This window comes from Struthio camelus, chromosome W (assembly GCF_040807025.1).
Source record: "Struthio camelus isolate bStrCam1 chromosome W, bStrCam1.hap1, whole genome shotgun sequence".
Taxonomy (NCBI): domain Eukaryota; kingdom Metazoa; phylum Chordata; class Aves; order Struthioniformes; family Struthionidae; genus Struthio; species Struthio camelus.
The window spans coordinates 49,761,584-49,779,860 of NC_090981.1; the positions used below are offsets into that span (position 1 = coordinate 49,761,584).

The window sequence follows — 18,277 nt, forward strand, 5'->3', positions numbered from 1 at the left end:
GCCCATACATAACACTTGCAGGAAGTTTACTTGGAAGGAAAAAGGTCAGGTATGGTAGTGAAAGAACCTCTCAAATATTTAAACTTCAGAAACTTCTTCCAGGCTATAGCGCATGATGGAATGGCGCTGAATTCCTCTGGAAATGTGAGGAGCTTTCTCTCAGTAGAAATTAAGTGGCAGTAAGGAGAACTGAGTCTGAAAGATGCATATGCTGTAACCAACTGAGATGCAGTTTTGCAGTCGGGGTAGAGTTTTCTGATCTTAGCTCTACTTTGACATAATGTGACTTGGCCTTTTGCTGTGGTGATGGATAGCATTCATTTTTGTTCATCATAACTGTATTCAGCGTGAACCGTTTTCAAAAAAGCTATGCTTTCAATCTTTTTAGGCTTTACAGTTTGGACTGTGGATACAGTAAGTGTTCCAGTGCATCACTGCATAGGTATAATAGCCTGTATTTCGACCTTAAAGGGTAATCTGTTGTACTTTGTATCTGTTGGTCTTATAAGCTATAGTACTGCATTTTCAGAGCAACTGAGCTGGCCTCTTAAATGCATATCTAAGTTCTAAGAATATAGACAAGTGTCAGCCTGAAAAACATATTAAAAAATGTTTTATCTACTGGTTCCTAAGCTTGTTATCACACTCATAAGTACATTAGCACTCAGAACTTGTCATTTGTGTTCAGTAAGCCGTGAAAATTATTTGGAACGTAGCTGTGGCTAAGGGAGTAGGTAGGTGCATCTTTGCAATCTGTGCAATTCTGCAAAGAATGAGTAGTTTAATGTCCAGGTCAGTAAAAGGGAAGATCATACTAAGATAAAACTTTAGGCATGTATGTAACTGCGTAGTTCTGAAACAGTACCATGGGGACCAAGTTCGCCTTAATGCTGATGTTCTTTCCCCCCGCCCAGGATTGCTCAAGATTACAGAAATCTGCTTTTTTTTTTTTTTTTTTTGTCTGTATAACTCTTACCAGGTGCTGGGTGCCCAAAGCAGTTTGTTTAAAAACCGAGTGATAAGCCAACCTGTGACTTGACTGGGATTACCCTTGTTCTCATTCTGTTTATGTAAAATGGTAATAACACTCCTATGAGTCAGAAAGTATTATGTGGGTAACGTGTGCAGACATGGCTAATTGAACAGAAGCTTCTAATCTGAAGCATATGAGAGCAAAACATTAGTCTTTAGAAATGTTGACTTGAGTTTTCTTCCTCCTCTTTCCTGCTATTCTCACACTTTAAAGTTTCTCTGAAAGAGAGTTGCAGCAGAAGAAGCAAATAAGGTCCTAATTTTTTTTTTAATTGGAGGAGGCTAACTAGAAATGTAGGTGGAAGTTAAACTTTCCGTGTATGTCTTGAGTTAAATTGAATAAGTCAAAACTGACAAAAAGGAATACTTTTGGTGGTGTTCGGTTTTTTTTTTGCAAATGTGGAATGCTGTTGCAACATGAGTTTCCTGAACTTTGATTTCACAAAGTTCAGCACATACTACATGCTTATGTACATGATGAGAATTTTAGGACTTAACTTGTTCCCCAGATGAATTTTGAAGAAAGAATATTCTCAGATGCAAGACACAGGTTAGCTGTAGCCCATTTGAAAAGAAAGGATAATCGGGGAGTGAGATTTTTTTCATTATGGATTATCTTACTGTGCCCAAAGAAGCCAGTGGAAGTTTCTTACATATCTCCGCAATTTTGCAGTGAAGGCAAGCCCTGTCACATGCATAGATGAGTTAAACCACTTCATGTTCCATCCTGAGCTTAGGAAAAAGGTTACTTTCTATCCCTCCTTGGACTATCTGTAGGACTTGTTCCAGAAGGGTGAAGGGCAGAAGGTAATTGGAAATTAGACTACTTACTACTTATCAGAGCTTGCTAGATCTGGTTTATGTCAGTGGGTTAAGCTGGGAATGGCTTCGTTTGCATTATACAGCAACATGGTTAGACAAGTAGCTACAAGTTTTCTTCAAAAAGCTAGGCATGCTCTCATGAAACATTCCATGTCGAAAATGGCTAAGCTTCCTTTGTGTCTGCCACTGCTTAAAGTGAGCAGAGCTGAGTAGCTCTAACTCCACCCTAAATATGACTAGGGAATTGTACAAAGCACTTAGATTTTCTCCGCGAGACTTAATTTGTCAGTAAACCTGTCCAGATAAGGATTACTGAAATGGAAAGTCTCTGGCAGTTTCTTCCCCTCTGTAAGGGAAAGGCCTAGGATTTTACTACTGAGGGGGAGGGCAAGTGCAGTAATACTGTTTTTTTTTGAAAATGGATTTCTGAGTTCTGAGTAGTTGCTAATTATTGTTAAATAAATGACTTAGGCATTCATTTAAACATCTTTTGGCAATAATTGCACAAAGTGCCTCAGTTCAGAGTACCACATAAACCTTTAACCCACACTGCGCAGTCAAGTTGGAGGCCTGTGGCTAGTGGTGTCCCCCAGGGGTCAGTCCTGGGTCCAGTCTTGTTCAATATATTCATCGATGACCTGCAGGAAGGGACAGAGTGCCCCCTCAGCAAGTTGGCTGATGATCCTAGACTGGGGGGAGAGGCTAACACATCAGAAGACTGTGCTGCCATTCAGAGGGACCTGGACAGGCTGGAGAGGTGGGCGGAGAGGAACCTCCTGAAGTTCAACCAAGGCAAGTGCAGGGTCCTGCAGGTGGGGAGGAATAATCCCCTGCACCAGTACAGGCTGGGGGTTGACCTGCTGGAAAGCAGCTCTGCCAAGAAGGACCTGGGAGTGCTGGTGGACAACAAGTTAAACATGAGCCAGCAGTGTGCCCTCGTGGTCAAGAAGGCCCATGGGATCCTGGGGTGCATTAGGCAGAGTGTTGCTAGCAGGTCGAGGGAGGTGATCCTTCCCCCTCTACTCAGCCCTGGGGAGGCCTCACCTGGAGTCCTGTGTCCAGTGCTGGGCTCCCCAGTGCAAGAGAGACATGGCCCTACTGGAGAGAGTCCAGCGGAGGGCTACAAAGATGATGAGGGGACTGGAGCATCTCCCCTCTGAAGAAAGGCTGAGAGAGCTGGGCCTGTTCGGTGTGAAGAAGAGAAGACTGAGAGGCGATCTCATCAGTGTGTACAAGTATCTGAAGGGAGGGTGTCACGAGGATGGGGCCAGCCTCTTCTCCGTGGTGCCCAGCAACAGGACAAGAGGCAACGGGCAGAAACTGAGACCCAGGAAGTTCCATCTGAACCTGAGGAAAAACTTCTTCACTGTGAGGGTGACAGAGCACTGGCAGAGGTTGCCCAGAGAGGTAGTGGAGTCTCCTTCGCTGGAGATATTCAAAATCCGTCTGGATGTGATCCTGGGAAACGTGCTCTAGAGGACCCTGCTTGAGCAGGGAGGTTGGACTAGATCTCCAGAGGTCCCTTCCAACCTAAACGATTCTGTGATTCTGTGATGTTCTTGGAGTTAGTGTTACGGACTTGTACAACTACAGTAGTGGAGACCAGATGCTGTAAAACCATGTTAATTTCTGAATGCAAAGCTAGTTGTTCTTAAAATAATGTGTTACTTCAGTTTGTGTGTAAGATTTGCACCTTGTTAAATCAAGTCCTCGTTGCATTAAAATGCCAGAAACATTTCCCTGTCAAGTGTGTAGAGTTTAGTTTACTTGAAACGGAGCCGCAACTAAGTGCGTTTATCTGATATTTATTCACCTCCAGATTAATAGACTGTGCAAGGCAAATACCAATGGAAGCTTTGAGTCAGGCTTGAAGACTCCTAAGAACCTGAGGACAGAAAAGACTAGCTGGCTAATCCAATGTGGGATGGTGTTTTGTGGGGTGTGTATGTGTGTGGTTTTTTTTTTTTTCTCTCGCTGATGTGGGAGTCCTCGTAATGTTTCCTGGGCCACCTTCTCTTTTTCTGTATGGGATCATTCCGTAATTCAGTTCTTTCTATATTGGGAAAGTTGCCAGTATATTCAGCTTCTACCACCTTTATTGTGACACCAAAAAAACAAGCTTCCTCTTGATCTGTCACATTCTAGTATAATTTCTAATATGGTCTTTTAATTTCTCACCATGCTGTACATTTTTAGCTCTTTCCTAGTCTTTTTTCACTAAGGCTATTCATTTTTCCTCTCAGACTCTTGCAGAGGAGTGCACTTTATGTGTTTCTGTACATTCAGTTTTCCTTGCAAACAAGCTGTATGGAGATGTGGTGTCAGCTGGCTTACTGAACTCAAAATGCAGGGTATTTCTTAATGCTTTTGCTTAATAATTCACTTAAAATATTGCCAAGCAAAACTTACCAAAGCATGTTGTTTTGTGCAAGTGAAAAGTGTAGACAAGCACTCCTGTGTTGTGTGCTATGCCCCCTTTTCCTACTAATCAATGTACAGATTCGTAACTGCTAGAATTACTCTATTTGTGGAACCAGTGCTTTCACAGCAGTTGGCTCTCTCAATGATAACTCATCTTTTACAGCTTTATGTGAGCCCTGAGAATAGGCAGTGTCTCTAACAGGATTGGGTTTAAAACTGGTAACGTATTAGACTATGTAGGTGCCACAAGACCTTGAAATAGAAACTTTTGCATTTGGGGAGAGTTGTAGATGCTTTTTGCTCTCTGAACCATCTCAGTCTCTTTTGGGAAGACTTATCTCTTGCCATTTTATACTGCTGTGAACGCTGTAAAGAGCTTATTGGAATTATGGACATGGCACTGCACAGCTCCACTAATAATGCAGCCAACCTAGGGCCTTGCTAGGAAAGTCTCTTTTCCTCAAACCTTACTATATTTCCTTGTACAAAGCTTGAATAAAGGAGACTACAGAGTCTGCTTTATATACTGCAAGGTTTATTGTCTGGCGTATTAGATGGTTCAAAAAGCAGTACCTTCTGTCACCCAGGTCTGCTCTGTAGACTAAATTGCCTCGTGTGAATGAAGTGGAATGGAACGAAACAAAGTCCAATTCTAAGAAGCGAACTTTCTTAAAATTGCTTGTCTGTAATTGAAAGCCTAGGTAAAAGTGCTGAATGGTTCAGTATCCACCTCAATTCTTTCTTTGCAGGGATTGTTCAGGCTTCGACTGCTTTTTGAAGTATTCTTAAAAATGCAAACTTGAACAGAATGTAGTGATTAACTGTAATTGTGTTTTTGTGTATTTGTGTGTAGGTGGTTTTTTGTCTGACTATGTACACCAGAAAGTGATGGTATGATTTGGTTTGGTGTTACTTTTTAAGGCTTTCTTGTACTTCAGTAGTAAGTTGTGGGATAAGTGGAAATAATTAAAGCCCATGGTTTTTCCTGTATAAATGAAGCCTTACAGCTTGCATCAAAAGTGATATACTGAGGTAGATATTCATGGATTAAAAGGTGCGGACCTTGGCAAAACTGTTCTTTGATGTCAGACTTCACCATTACAAAAAGAATCGGAACAAGAGACTTTGCACTTTACAGTTTTGTTTTATGATATTAGTTTTGCTGGGTGCTGTTCTAATGGTTATATTTGAACAACATAAAATCATGAAACCTAATGTGCCACTTCCTACTGAGATCGTTTGTGCTTTCCTTCATTAGCAAAATACAGGGTTTGAGTTGTTCATAGCATTTCATTTACGTATTGTTCTAGTACTCTTGTCTTTTGGAGATTAGTAAGCATGGCATTTTCGAAAATGCTAGCTCATGGCGAGCCAGTGCTCAGTGTCTTCAACAAAGCTTGAACTGTGCAGCCACTTGGAGGGTTTGATAGACAGGATGTTCTGCAGGCTTTGGGAAAAAGGCTGTTTGCATGCTGAGGAATAGTCAGGAAACTCTTCCATTGTTTATATAAAAATATTTGAAGTCTGAGGGGGGTGTGTGTGTGTTGTGTGCACGTGTAGGTCTTTTGCATTGTTGTTTTTAGCATGCTTTTTATTTAGAAGTTGAGACAGTGATAGTGCCAAAGAAATTTCACTGGGATTGCACAATGAGCAAGTTCGATCCATACTTTGTTCCAGTTGTATTTCTGGCGATATTTTGTGCTAAGCATGAGACTTTCAGTCACGTAGAGCCTACTTACCTATGCCTGATCGGGAGAATATGTTTAAACTTGGTAATCTTCAACTTGGAACAAGGCATTCTGAGTGTTATATTGGGGTAGTGTATGCCTAAAATCAATAACGCTAGTAATCCACAAGAACTATACAAGGGCGTAGGAATTTCAAAGTAAATTTAAGGGTCTTTATTCCTTTTCTCATTCATTAGCCATTTGGATTTCTTCATCTGACAATATGTTGCCTTCAGGAATTACGGGAAACTCTGCCTTTTGGACAACAGCAATAGACCCAAAGTCAGTGGATAAAATACTGGATCAGGAGCTAAGAATTTATTATTCTGTGTTTGATATTTTGTAGAATAGCTTGCTTTGTTTTTGTGGCTCATACGACATGCTTGTGTGAAAGACGGAGCTCTTTGCAATTCTTACCTTATTAGCTCTTGTAATGGGCTTTCATCTAGGGGTTTAAACTGGAGAAGAGATTTAAGCAGTGCTGAAGTGGAGAAGGGATGTCTAGTTAGTAATGAGCAAAACTGTCATCTTAATGTTTTTGAATTTTAAACATGTGAAGATAACACACTGCTGCAGCTTTTCTTTTGAAGAACTGAATTGAAAAATATCTGATAGCTACATATGCAAAAAATCTTCTCAGACTGCTTCTTCAATATCTCTCAAACTGAGAGCTATTGATAAGGCTTTGAATTAAATGTAAACCAAGAGCTCTAAAACCTACAGAGGAAACTGGAAATGTGGGTGTTTACTTTCCAGTGTTTGATGTAGGATTTCTTAACTTTGTATATAACAATGCAAAAAGTTTTGTAGTTTGTCACTTCTGCACAAGTGAAGAGCTGTGTTACTCTTAATAAGTTGACTTTGTGTATGCTCTCCTCTCAAGTGAGGAGCGCTGTGTTACGTAGTTAAATCACGCTGAAGCCTGGTTAAGATAAATAACTCTGGTTACACCTTATTCATAACCTGTAAAATAGCCAACACAGTTACAAATGACATTGCATAAACTAGCATATGTAGTTTAAGTATAGTTTTTCTCTTCTTTCCAGATTCTGTCAAAACATCTTTTCCCTTCTGCTGTCTCTTCCTGATAAAGAAGTGAACGGGATTTCTGTTTTATGCATACCTTGCCTGAGATTTGGGAACCTTCATCAGAAATACTTCATTACTCAGTTACTTTCAGAAATCCTATATATATATGTAGGAGGGCGCACCCTAAGAGCTCCCATCTCAGGGGTCTTGCGGATGGTCAGCATCAGTTGTCAGTTTGCTACAGTCTGGACCTCTTGGAAGCCTTTAAAAGTTGAAGGCAGTGTTGCCACTCTTAGATTCATACTTGGATGTTTCACTTAGTTCTACAAATGTTAGATTAGATGTCATCTTTTGTGTTTGACTAGCTAGTGAACTGGCTTCAAAGGGATAAACCTCTTCCTGCCTTTTCCCCCTCTTTAGACTTTAGACAAAGGATTTGTAGTTACTACCTGATGTTGGGTTCAATTTAAGAATACTAAAATTGGATAGCTGCTGAAGTAATGAAATCCATGCTGTTTGTCAAAAGCTGTTGTTAGATGCAAGTTATGACTTCTTCTGTCTTCAAGAAAGAAGAATGTTGGGAATGTTTGCATTTTAACAATAAGGTAACTTAATCTCACTGTAGACTGTGGAGTATTGCAAGTGAAAAGGAATTAAATGTCGTCTTTCTTCTCTTCCAGACTATCATTTTACTCTGGCCATTCCTCGTTCTCCATGTACTGCATGCTGTTCCTAGCAGTAAGTATGTTCTTTCCATCTGCTTGGCAACAAATGTCTGTTAGTTATCTAGTGCAAAATTGAAATATTGGCTACATCAGCAGTTTCTTGGGCTGTTTTGTGCAAGGGACAGTACTTCTGTAGGACGCTTGTCTCAGAGAAAACTGAACTAAAGATTGCTTGTTAGGAGTTGTAAGGGAAGGGCACTGATAACTGGGGTGAGGAGAGAAGTGGTGGAATTTGTTCAGTACGCCTAAAAATATTTAATATGGTAGTTGGCTTCTGTGTCTTGTCTCAATTGAACCTGGTGACAGTGGGTTTGCAAAATATGCTGCTACTCAAGTTTGGTTAATATTGAAAGCACTGCAAGCTATATAAAAAAATGTGTAATAAGATACGTATGACTTAATGAAACACACAAAGCCTATAAAGAAACTAAATTTAAACCCTATCCCAACACGGGTGGGCCTGTAAGAACGAAATGGCAGATCAGTTTTAATTTTAAACTGCTCTTAATTGCCTCCCATCTTAGGGTGGGGAGGGGAATTGGTCTGTAGAAGTAAATATGAGTGACAACATCATTTCACCAGTGATCAGTATATATGAGGATTTGAGTAAAATGTATCAGGATCTAATTTAGGCAGTCTGAATTGTTACAAGTCATCTAGGGCCAATTATCTCCACTCCAAGAATAAGCTTTTTAACACTGCAGAATTGATTTTGCTTGTTCTCTCCCTGCTAATATATAATACAAAAAGTATTAAACAGTTTTGTTCAACAGTTTTGTTCTGCAGTTTTGTTGTTATGTAGTTGTGAAATTAAGCTCTCATCCTTGATGTAATTTGCTAACCTGATAGATAAATATCAGAGTCTTCAGAGTTCATATTGAATTCATGCTTCTATCTTGACTGCGTTTTTCACCTTATTTCTCTTTTGGCGGTAGCGTAACATCCACAGCAGACAGATTAAAAATAATAATAATTTTGAGTAAAGAAATGAGGATGTACTTTTCAGGATGACATAAACTTTTGAACTTGATGGGTTTTGTAGTGGTGGTCTTGTTTTGGGGTTTGTTTTCTTTTTTGTCCAGAAAAGCTGAGCTCTTCAAAAAGCTCAGGACTTAGTAAACTGCAGTGATGGACCCAAATTGTTTATAGCTATATCTGTTTGAGAGGTAAGTGAGGAGAGAGGAACTAGTCGTCCTTATCTACTCTAAAGCTGTAAGGTTGGTAATAGTATTATAGCTTTGTTTTTAACAATAACATAATACCAATTCCCTCAGTTGTCAGATGTAGTATTTAAAAAAAAAAAAAAAAAGTCTTGACTGACTTGCTTATTATGAGTGACAGTCTCCAAAGCTTTATAGGTCGCCTTATTTTTTGTTTTGGAGTTAGGTCTCATGGATCAAAATCGGTATTTCCACAGTACTATGAAGCAGCTACTATTATGTAGCAACTTGATACTGATCTGCACCATTCTGGTTAATCATATCTTTCTACTCTAGCTTATCTGTGCATAGTTTTGAGCAATGGAAGAATGTGATACAGCCACCTCAGAATTACAAAACTGGAGATAAAAGAAAACCTATTAGGTGTATGACTATACTTTATACTGCCTGGATTAGAGCCACTTGGCGGGGATTTGAATATCAGTTTACCAGGGCAGTGTTGATGGGCCCAGAGGAGGAGTTGGAAAAGTTGCTGGAACTTTTATCTCTGTCACACGTATATGTAACAAGAGATCCTGCCTGCAGCTTTGGTGGCCTGGGGAGGTGGTTGTGGCCAGGAGGGCTTCTCAGCAGGTACAGATTTAGAGAAGGGAGTTCTCCTCTCTTCAGGCCTTGCCTTTGTTAACTCATATCCTTCCCCCTTGCCCTCCAATTACTTGCTATAATACTGAGATTACCTTTAGTTTCAGTGTGAATGTCCTATAATGGAAGCTATGCTGAACACCTTGGTCTTCAGCCCTCATTTGTTTAGCCTACTAGGATATTGAAAAAATGCAGTCTTTGAGAGGGTCAAGGGATTTCTTTTATTTAAAGATAGTAATTTTTTCATGTGGCTTGAATAATCTCTTCTGTTGTTGCCTGTGGAATCCATGTTTGGAATCCATGCAAGGAGCTTGTCTAGAGAGTTCCTGAATGTAATATTAGGATATCAGTGAAAATAAACACTTCCTTAATCTTTCCAAACTTGCAGAACTAACATTATAGTACAAGTGTTATGGGGTCATATGTTTAAAAAGTGCATTAGGAAGACTCTAAGGTTGCAGAAAGTATGCATCTTTGTCAAAATAGATCTCAACATCTGATTCTCTTTTCTTTTAATTATTGAAAATTTAGGTGAACTTCCCACCATCCCTGTAAGCTAATAAGCATGGATTTTTCCCTCCTCCCAAGTTTGTGGAGGATAGTAATGTCAGAAACCTGCAAATTCTAAAATTTCATGCTTGAAAACCGCTTATGTAATAAAACTCTTTTATGAAGCACAATGTAAAAAAATGTGGAGTTAAGATATATGCAGTGAAGTTAAGATACATATGTCTTACCTATAGGATTTTTGTGTGTGTGCTTCACCCTTTGCAACCTTCTGCATGTGGGAGAGGTGGGATGGGGGCCTGAAATCCATCCTCTGCTACTTGTAATGCTGCTAAGTCCAGAGCTAGTGTCGGTCCTGGTTCAGCAGTGTAATCAAACTTGCTGTGGCTTTGCATACTGTTATAGAAACTGTCCTTGTGTCTACTTAGGACTGTAGCAACTGCAAGATAACATGACTTACAGCCTAAGGTAGCTGAAGTCAAGGATATGAAAGTCTTTGGCTCTTTTAACACATGCTAAACAGTAAGTGGTTTATTGGAGATCAGTTTATCATTCAGGCATGGTAGAAAACACTTTTTGTCTGACAAAACTTGACGATGAGCAGCCAGACTGACCAGAGGAGAAGGCATACTCCCTCTTTCTCCACCTGAATTTCTTGTCTTGTCTTTTGCTGAGCTGTGGCCCAATACAATAAGAGGCTTTGAGGAGATTAGACTTCTACTTTCCATTCTGTACTCTTCCATAATAAGTTTATTCCGGCAGAAATTGCTGGAGGACATCTGAAGAAGGGTAGCAACTCCTGTGTAGGATGTTTTTTCTTGCTATGTAGCACAGCATTGCTTCATACCAACCTTTGCATTGAACTTGGCCTTTTTATTTAAAAAAAAAAGACATCCTCAAGCATACAGCTGCTACAGGAAGGTGAAGAAAATCACTTTCTAGCCCTCCCCTTTGCCCACGTGGCAAGGCAGAGTGCTGCCACTGGCTCTAAACCGAACCTGCTGCATTTGATAATCTGTTCTTTAACTGAACTCTCAGGCTGGCTTCATCTGCTGTTTGCACACTTACTCCAGCTGCAGTCTGAGTCATGAGCAGGACAGTCTTTCACATGTGGCATTGCTCATGTGCACTGTTAATCATAACCAGACACACAGTGCTGGCTTCCTAAGGACTAGAGGAATGTTGCCATGTGTTGGGAAAGATGAACTAGTGGATGCTGCAGAAACAACTGTTTAAATATTGCTTGGTCAACACATTGCCTTATCAGGCTATGCATTTCCAAAATGAAGGAACACTTTGAGTATTTGAAAGGGGCAAATGATCTCTGCCACAGACAGCACAAAAACTGCAACCATGAAGTGGCAGCATCTTGAAATATGTGGCTTAAATCAAGCCACCTTGTAAAATACTGGGCAAAGTACTGAGAAGTACTTCTGCAGCTTCAGTTACTTAAAGCAGAGTTGCTGAATTGCAAACAGAGGTTAAAGTACAGTTACACTTTGTTGTGTGCTTGAGCAATTATATAAAGCAAGCTTCAGATTATTTATTACCTGATACAAGTTGATGATAGCAGAAATGCTTGAACGGACAGTTTGTCAAGTATGAGTTGTAATTTATTCTCTCTGAGGTGGGAAGAAAAAGAATGATTAAAAATAAAACAAAAAAAAAAAGCTTAAAGGCTCAGGTCTTATAATTGATACCAAAAAGGAGACGAAGGGAAGATAAGCAAGTATATATTGAATATAGCAGTCAAACAAAATAAAATTGCAGCAAGAAGTGAATGTGTCCTTGGTTTTCCAGTATTCTATCTTTCTCACGTGTATTAGAAAAAGGGGCCCCAGGGTTGGCAGCTCTTGAACAAACTGAAAACTGCCTCCTATCCTGTAGCAGGAGTGGCTGACCTTGTGATTACACAAGCTTAAAACGTTGTTCAGAAACAGGTATAGCTTTATCAGTAAACTGAATTGAAGGTCAAGTTGTGTGCTGCTTATGGAAGTCACGTCTTTGATTCTTGCTAGTCTTGGTGCCTTTTTTTTTTTTCCCCCCCCTCCTGAAACCAAACGTATTGAAGACTTGTGAAGCTGCCAGGGAGCCACACATTTGTTCCATTTAGCATGCTAATCAAATGGTAGAAGTGAAATGCCAAAGTATCAGTTCATTCTGGAAATCCCACCTATCTTAACTGTGTATGTTGAGGCTTAAAGGCTTAACACTTGAGGTTTAACCAAAAGTCATATTTGTTTTCAAATAAGCAAACATGAAGTGGCCTAGAGTGCCTTATTCAAGGACCAAGCTGAGCACACCAGCATCCCTGATAACACAGCATCTTGGAATCCTACTTTTTAAAAGCTGTTGCCTAACTTGCAGGTACTTTTTTTGCTGTCTTTCAGTTGAAGATTTGACTAAAAAAGTGAAATGATTACATGCATATATAGCCCTATAATTATAAATGAAATTGCATCATTGGAAAGGTATATTCTTTGCATACGGGGAACAAGCCAAAGAGAAGAATATGTGGCAAAGATACAAAATGACGTAGTCTGATGCCAATGACAGATATTCATACTATGTCAAATTTAATATATTAATGAATGAACCAAGACAGTTGCATCTGCAAGTGATGGGTTAAAAATCAAGTGACTCGCTGGTGTGCTTAAATATTTTAGATGCTTTGATTTGTGACCAGTGGGTAACTGCTACAGTAATGTCTGTGGAGTAATACTCCTTCAGGGTGTGAAACTTCCCACTTAGTGGGATGTCTGTTTTGAACAAGAGTTGAATTAAGGAGGAAGTTTTTCTTCTAGCGGCAGTAGACTGGTACAAAAAAAAAAGGGAGTGTTTAGTCTTGATTTCATCAACTGAGCTTTACACTTTGCTTCCCTTATCTCTGAGGGGTGAAAACCCATGGTGGGGAGGGGGTTTGGGTGGGTGGTGGTAATAAATTTTTGCATATTGACAGAACTCAAAAGGCTGCTGCAGCCTGAGTTGAAGTCTTATGTAAGATGTCTTTGTCTTTTTCCCCTCATCAAATGGGATTTCCTTATGAATTTTTCTATAATAAATAATAATCTTGATTAATTATAATTCTTGACAATAAATGAGCGAGCTTTGGAGACTTCTCTAGTACAATAATCTGCACGATCCCTACCAAGGAAAGGTTAAGTGCAAGAGGCTAGCAGGGGATCAAATTTGAAGCAAGTTCAGGGACTGGCATGAAACATATTACATATTGACAGTGGTGACTTCTGCTGGGGTTGTAAGCGTGCAGAAGTACTTTGTGGGAAGCACTGCTTACTCCTTTAGTGACAGGAGAAATTCCCCAAGTCTCTCAGTGGAGACGATGGTATCAGTTCTGACTTAATGAACTACATGGCTCCACTGGTATCGAGAGGATTTGAATGGGGAGGGAAAAAAGCTACTAAACATAAGCTTATGCTGTGAATATCCCATTACACAGTGAGGCCTGGGTACATGGAAATACCATGCGTCTCAGTCTGTGTTTAATGAGAAGTTGGCCAAAACTGCCTAAGCGGTAGCTGCCGCTTTCCTTTTGGTCTTTTTCCACCCCCCCCCCCCCCCAAGTGTCTCTCTAAGATGTTGTGACTTCAGTGTCCTCATGTTTTGGAGGCTTCACTAAGCTGGAAGCAAGGCTTTTAACTGGGCATTCTTTTCTAATTTTCTTGCTTCAGGAACCTATTTAGGAGAAGTGAAATGCATATGCAGGGGATTCTGCTTAATAGATCAATGGCAAATTAAGAGCAGAAGGGCTGCTGGCTGAAAAACGCAGCAATCTGAACACTGCAGAAGGAGGGATAGGAGCTGAAAGTTTTAAGATAGAGTTTTAAAATACAAATTTTACATGTAGGAAGAGAAATGTGGAAGACGACTGTCATGCCACATGAGCTATTCAAAATGAATAGTCTTAATGCAAGCATATCTGGGAATTTGGAGCATTTCTCCTTAGTTTGTCTTTTGGCTTGTGGGACAGGATGGAAGAGTGGAACTAAACTGTAATTTCTTCAGGAATGGAAATATTTACTTGGCATGTGATTTGGACTTCTGTCTTCTAGGAGGACAAAAATATCCTTTGCTCCCTAGCATTTACAGTTACTTAATATTATCCCTCCTAGTTTCCTTGAGTGAGCAGTGTTCACGTTTCATACATGCAGTAGTTTGGCTTAAAAGGTGTCATCCAAATAAAAGGAAGAAGTCTCTGATACCATATCAACTTACATGCTTTGGTAATAGGAGCTTCCTTTAAAATATATTCTGCTAGTCCCTGCTCAGAAGTCCTTTATAGAAAGATTATAATGAATCTGTATTTAGTTATTGTTTTGTATTTTTCAGTCTGTTCACATATATAAAATCTTTACTTCAAATGGTCTTGTGTAGCTTGCTATATGTGAATATCTGGCATTAGAGCAGAAATGAAGAAAGTGCCTAATGCAAATCAAACTGCAGCACCTACAACTGAGAAAATGTATTCCTCTTACTTTACAGAGGAGTGAACTAACTGTTCTATAAAACACTTATCAAACAAGTTCTAAAAATTGTGCAGTAAAAGAAATAGGCATTTGAGTGGCTTTAGAAAATGTTAATTTACACACTTGTATAATCTGCCTATTTAAACTAGATATTTAAATAATCAGTAGTACATATCACTGTTATCACTCATTGCACAGAGGTCACTGCTGCTTTTTTTAACTGAATGTTGTGATACTGTATACCTGTCAAAGTCATTGTCTAGCTAGAACAGTTTACTAAGGCCTGGCCTTTCGGCCTACTTCTGGTGAGATTTCTAGTTTCTTTTAATTTCTCCCTTGTTTGTATATGAAATGACTGAACCCTTAGAAAAACCCACTTGCAGGACTGTTAGGCCAGGAAGTTGCGCTGGAGAATGTATTAGGAGATTCATCCGGCAGAACTAGGCAGGTCAGTTTGGGTCTAGACTGAGCTGTTATCTCTGTGTTGGGACACTTTTGACGACAACAACAGAGCTTCACGTGGCGATTGAGCAGCAGTGGTGTCTGGGAACCTTGTGGCCTAATAACAGATGCTGGATTCCAGAGTTATTCCCCCCCCCGCGCTGCTGCTTTTCCTTCATAGTTAACCAGCTGACCAGTTCTCAACAAACCAATTTTTATCTTGGCTTTGGAGAATAGGAGGACAAGCATAACTGAATACTACTTCTAGCAATGTTTACTGTATAAAACCAGCACCCCTTCCTGAGAGGGAGGTTCTGTAGTTATTTATAATTTTAGGCCTGGATATTTTTTTTTTATCTTGTGTGAAAGCTATAGTAAATTAAAATGTTGATGTGCCCTCTGTCTTCAGTAGCTCAAATGACCCTTTTGCAACTGTTTCAATTGGCAGAAATGAGTGTAGCTCTGAGGATCAAATTGCTGTAATGGAATAGATCTCTGCTGTAGTTGGCCTCAGCACTTCACTGACCGTGCCTAGCCTGGAGTGAGTAACCGTGCTGCACAGACCCAGCCAAGCTGCTGTGCTATTCTGGGGACTGCAACGTGCTTGTGTTGCTTAGTCCTGGGGTGAAAGGGGATGACAAATCTCTAATATGTAACTGGAGTTGCTCTGAAGCTGTCCCACAGTTCATTGGGAAAGAACATATTGTGTGCCCTAAGAAATGGGAAGTTATAGAAAAGAATTGGGAGGCTGCTGGTATTTCAGTGACCTGGGCTGACAGCCTGCTCACTTTGCAAAGAGGACATAGCATAGGCTAAAGCATAAAGGAGAGTAGGGCCTTGGCTGTCTTTTAGTACTCATGCTCTTAACTTTGCTAATCTAGTTTTACTCCTGAAATTTCTCATTTTAATTGTTTCTGTTGGAACTGGAGGGTGAGTGAGACGGTACCCAACTAAGAGCCTATATGAGCACAGCACCTTAGGTATGTCCATTTGCATGGTAGTATTTCTATGCTTCCTCAAGTATTACTGGCTAGAGTTTTTTTTAAAAAAAAAAAAAAAAAAACCAACAACCTAATATATTCCTGCTTGCTTGAAAGCTGGACTACAGAGTCTTAAGCTAATGAAAAGAGATTTCTTACTGGAAATGTTTTATTTGGCTGCAGCTTTGGGCAGTACCAAGCATGTTACTTGGAGCACAGATGAAAAAATACAGGATAACTAGTCATGCTGTGAGGCTCAAGGATGGAGACTCTTGTGCTTCTCCTGCTTGTATGTTCTCCTAGTAGTCATTTAATATCAGTACTTAGACTGCTTAATAGTAAGCAAGCCAAGCAAAATTACTTCTCCACAGAGCGCTTAGGAATTATGGCTGGGGGTCAGTAGTGATGAGACTCTTGCGAACTGGTTCCTGTAGGACTGAGAAGAAAGGAGTACTTGGCAGTGCTCACATTCTTCTCTTGAAGATTTCTGTAACTTGATAGATGCAACAGAAAAGTTGATTTCTGTTGGCTAGAAAGAATGCGTTTAGGCTTTTCTCTTGTCAGAAAATGGCCAACTGTTAACATTTGCAGTGGAATAAAAAGTCACTGTTTATCCTACTTACTGGTAAGATCATGTCAAACCATTTTCTGCAATGTACAGCCCTATTGAAGCTGAAGGATTAAACCAAAAAGTTATATTAATTCAGTGGAAAATGTCTATACTGAATACATTGTACTTTATTGAGTTGAGAGTTTGGCTACTAACCTCGTAAAAGACTTCCCCCCCACCCCCCCCCGAAATTGCATAGGAGACTGCTCTGGCCTGACCTCAGTTGCCTTTTGACAGCAGCAGGCCTTTATCTTAAAGGGACCAGCTTAGTAAATATTCTGCCTTTTCTTCCTAGTCCAAACTTTTTAAATTGATTTCACCTGTTGAATGTACCATTTCCTTCTTCCAGCTCACCATATGGCTATTCAAACATCAGAGTTGGTACAGGGGAGGCAACAGGAATTCATGGTTAGAGGGTCAGAAGGACAGACTCTGTCCCCTTCAACAGCAGCCCACATATCTCTGTCTTAAAGTAACTGCAGACCTATGTTCTTCCCCTTCCAGTGAAGGAAAAGTTAATTCTGAAATGTTGCTTTTTTATCTGAAGAGCAGATAATATTGCAGACAAAACAGATTTTTTTTTTTTTTAAAAACATGATTTTTTTTTTTCCTTTTTAGAAAATGAGATCTCATATTTAAAAGGCAAAATAAACCTGGGAGATTGAGAACTTAACTCTTAAATGGTATTTCTTGCAGAATCTACACAAGTGGCTGAGTTACGAATTCAGCTACATACACTTCCATGGCGCAGTAACGCGTAATAATAAAGCTTTCTGTTCTGATGTGAGTCTGTGTTGAAAATGATGTGGGATAGACGTTACCCGTACTAACTTAAAGCTTCTCATCAAACAAAGGCTACACATTGATTTCTAGTCTGCAAGGCAGTGTCTTGTTCATGCCTACAGCTCTGTTTATTCATATATACAGTGCTAGAGGTATAAAACGAGCTGTTGTATTCTACGTTATGTAATACTGGTATAAACAAGGTTGTGTGTGTGACAGTTATGCTATCTTTCAGCAAGTCTTGTGGCTGCTGGCCATTGTTTTGTTCTGAAAATTGTAATCTTTGTATTTCAGCTAGCACAAACAGTGGAATTCAAAATTGTTCGGTTTCCTGCATTTCTTAAACTAAGTGGCTCATGGGTTTTATACAAAGGAATCTGTTTATTATAAAGTTTCCTGTACATGTAAAAAGGGAGCGGCTGTTTTGCAAGCTGCCTTTGGGAAAGAAAGAAGCCTGGAGGATGTGAAGGGGGCCTTTCTCTCTTCTGTTACCTAGTACTAACAGGGCAGGGGTGTCTCAACCTGATAATCCAGTAGTACAGACTGAGAATGGAACAGGGCTCAGCAGGTTCAGGGAGATGGCCAGTCATCCCTACTTCTAAATGCTTTCTGTTGCCTCAAGCATTATGCAGGAGTCCCAGGGTGAATGTGATGGTTTCTGAGCTTTTTCATCCTCTTAGAGGATCTTGCTTGAAAAAATGCTCAGATCCATGATGCTCATGTGCAAAGTCCATATTGTAATTCAGAAGTTTGTAGTACTGTGGTTATTGGAGTCCTCTCTCCCCACAAAGGTGATGCTTATTTGCATCCGGCAGCTGCTGGAGTTGGAGAGTGGATAGTCTCTCTAGCCATCTGTGTACGTACTCAGCTTCCTAATAGAAGACCATATAGTCTCAGGAGGAAGAGGACTGTGT

General features: G+C 40.0%; 1 protein-coding gene across 3 annotated transcripts in view; it reads left to right on the forward strand.

The window, feature by feature from the left end:
* LOC138064122 (phospholipid phosphatase 1-like) overlaps nt 1–18,277 on the forward strand; it is a 73,598-nt gene that overhangs the window by 46,847 nt on the left and 8,474 nt on the right. For all 3 annotated transcript variants that reach the window (XM_068925248.1, XM_068925249.1, XM_068925247.1), the window contains exon 4: nt 7,712–7,769. In XM_068925248.1, the coding sequence (XP_068781349.1) occupies nt 7,712–7,769 (58 nt within the window). The remainder of the gene's footprint in view (nt 1–7,711; nt 7,770–18,277) is intronic.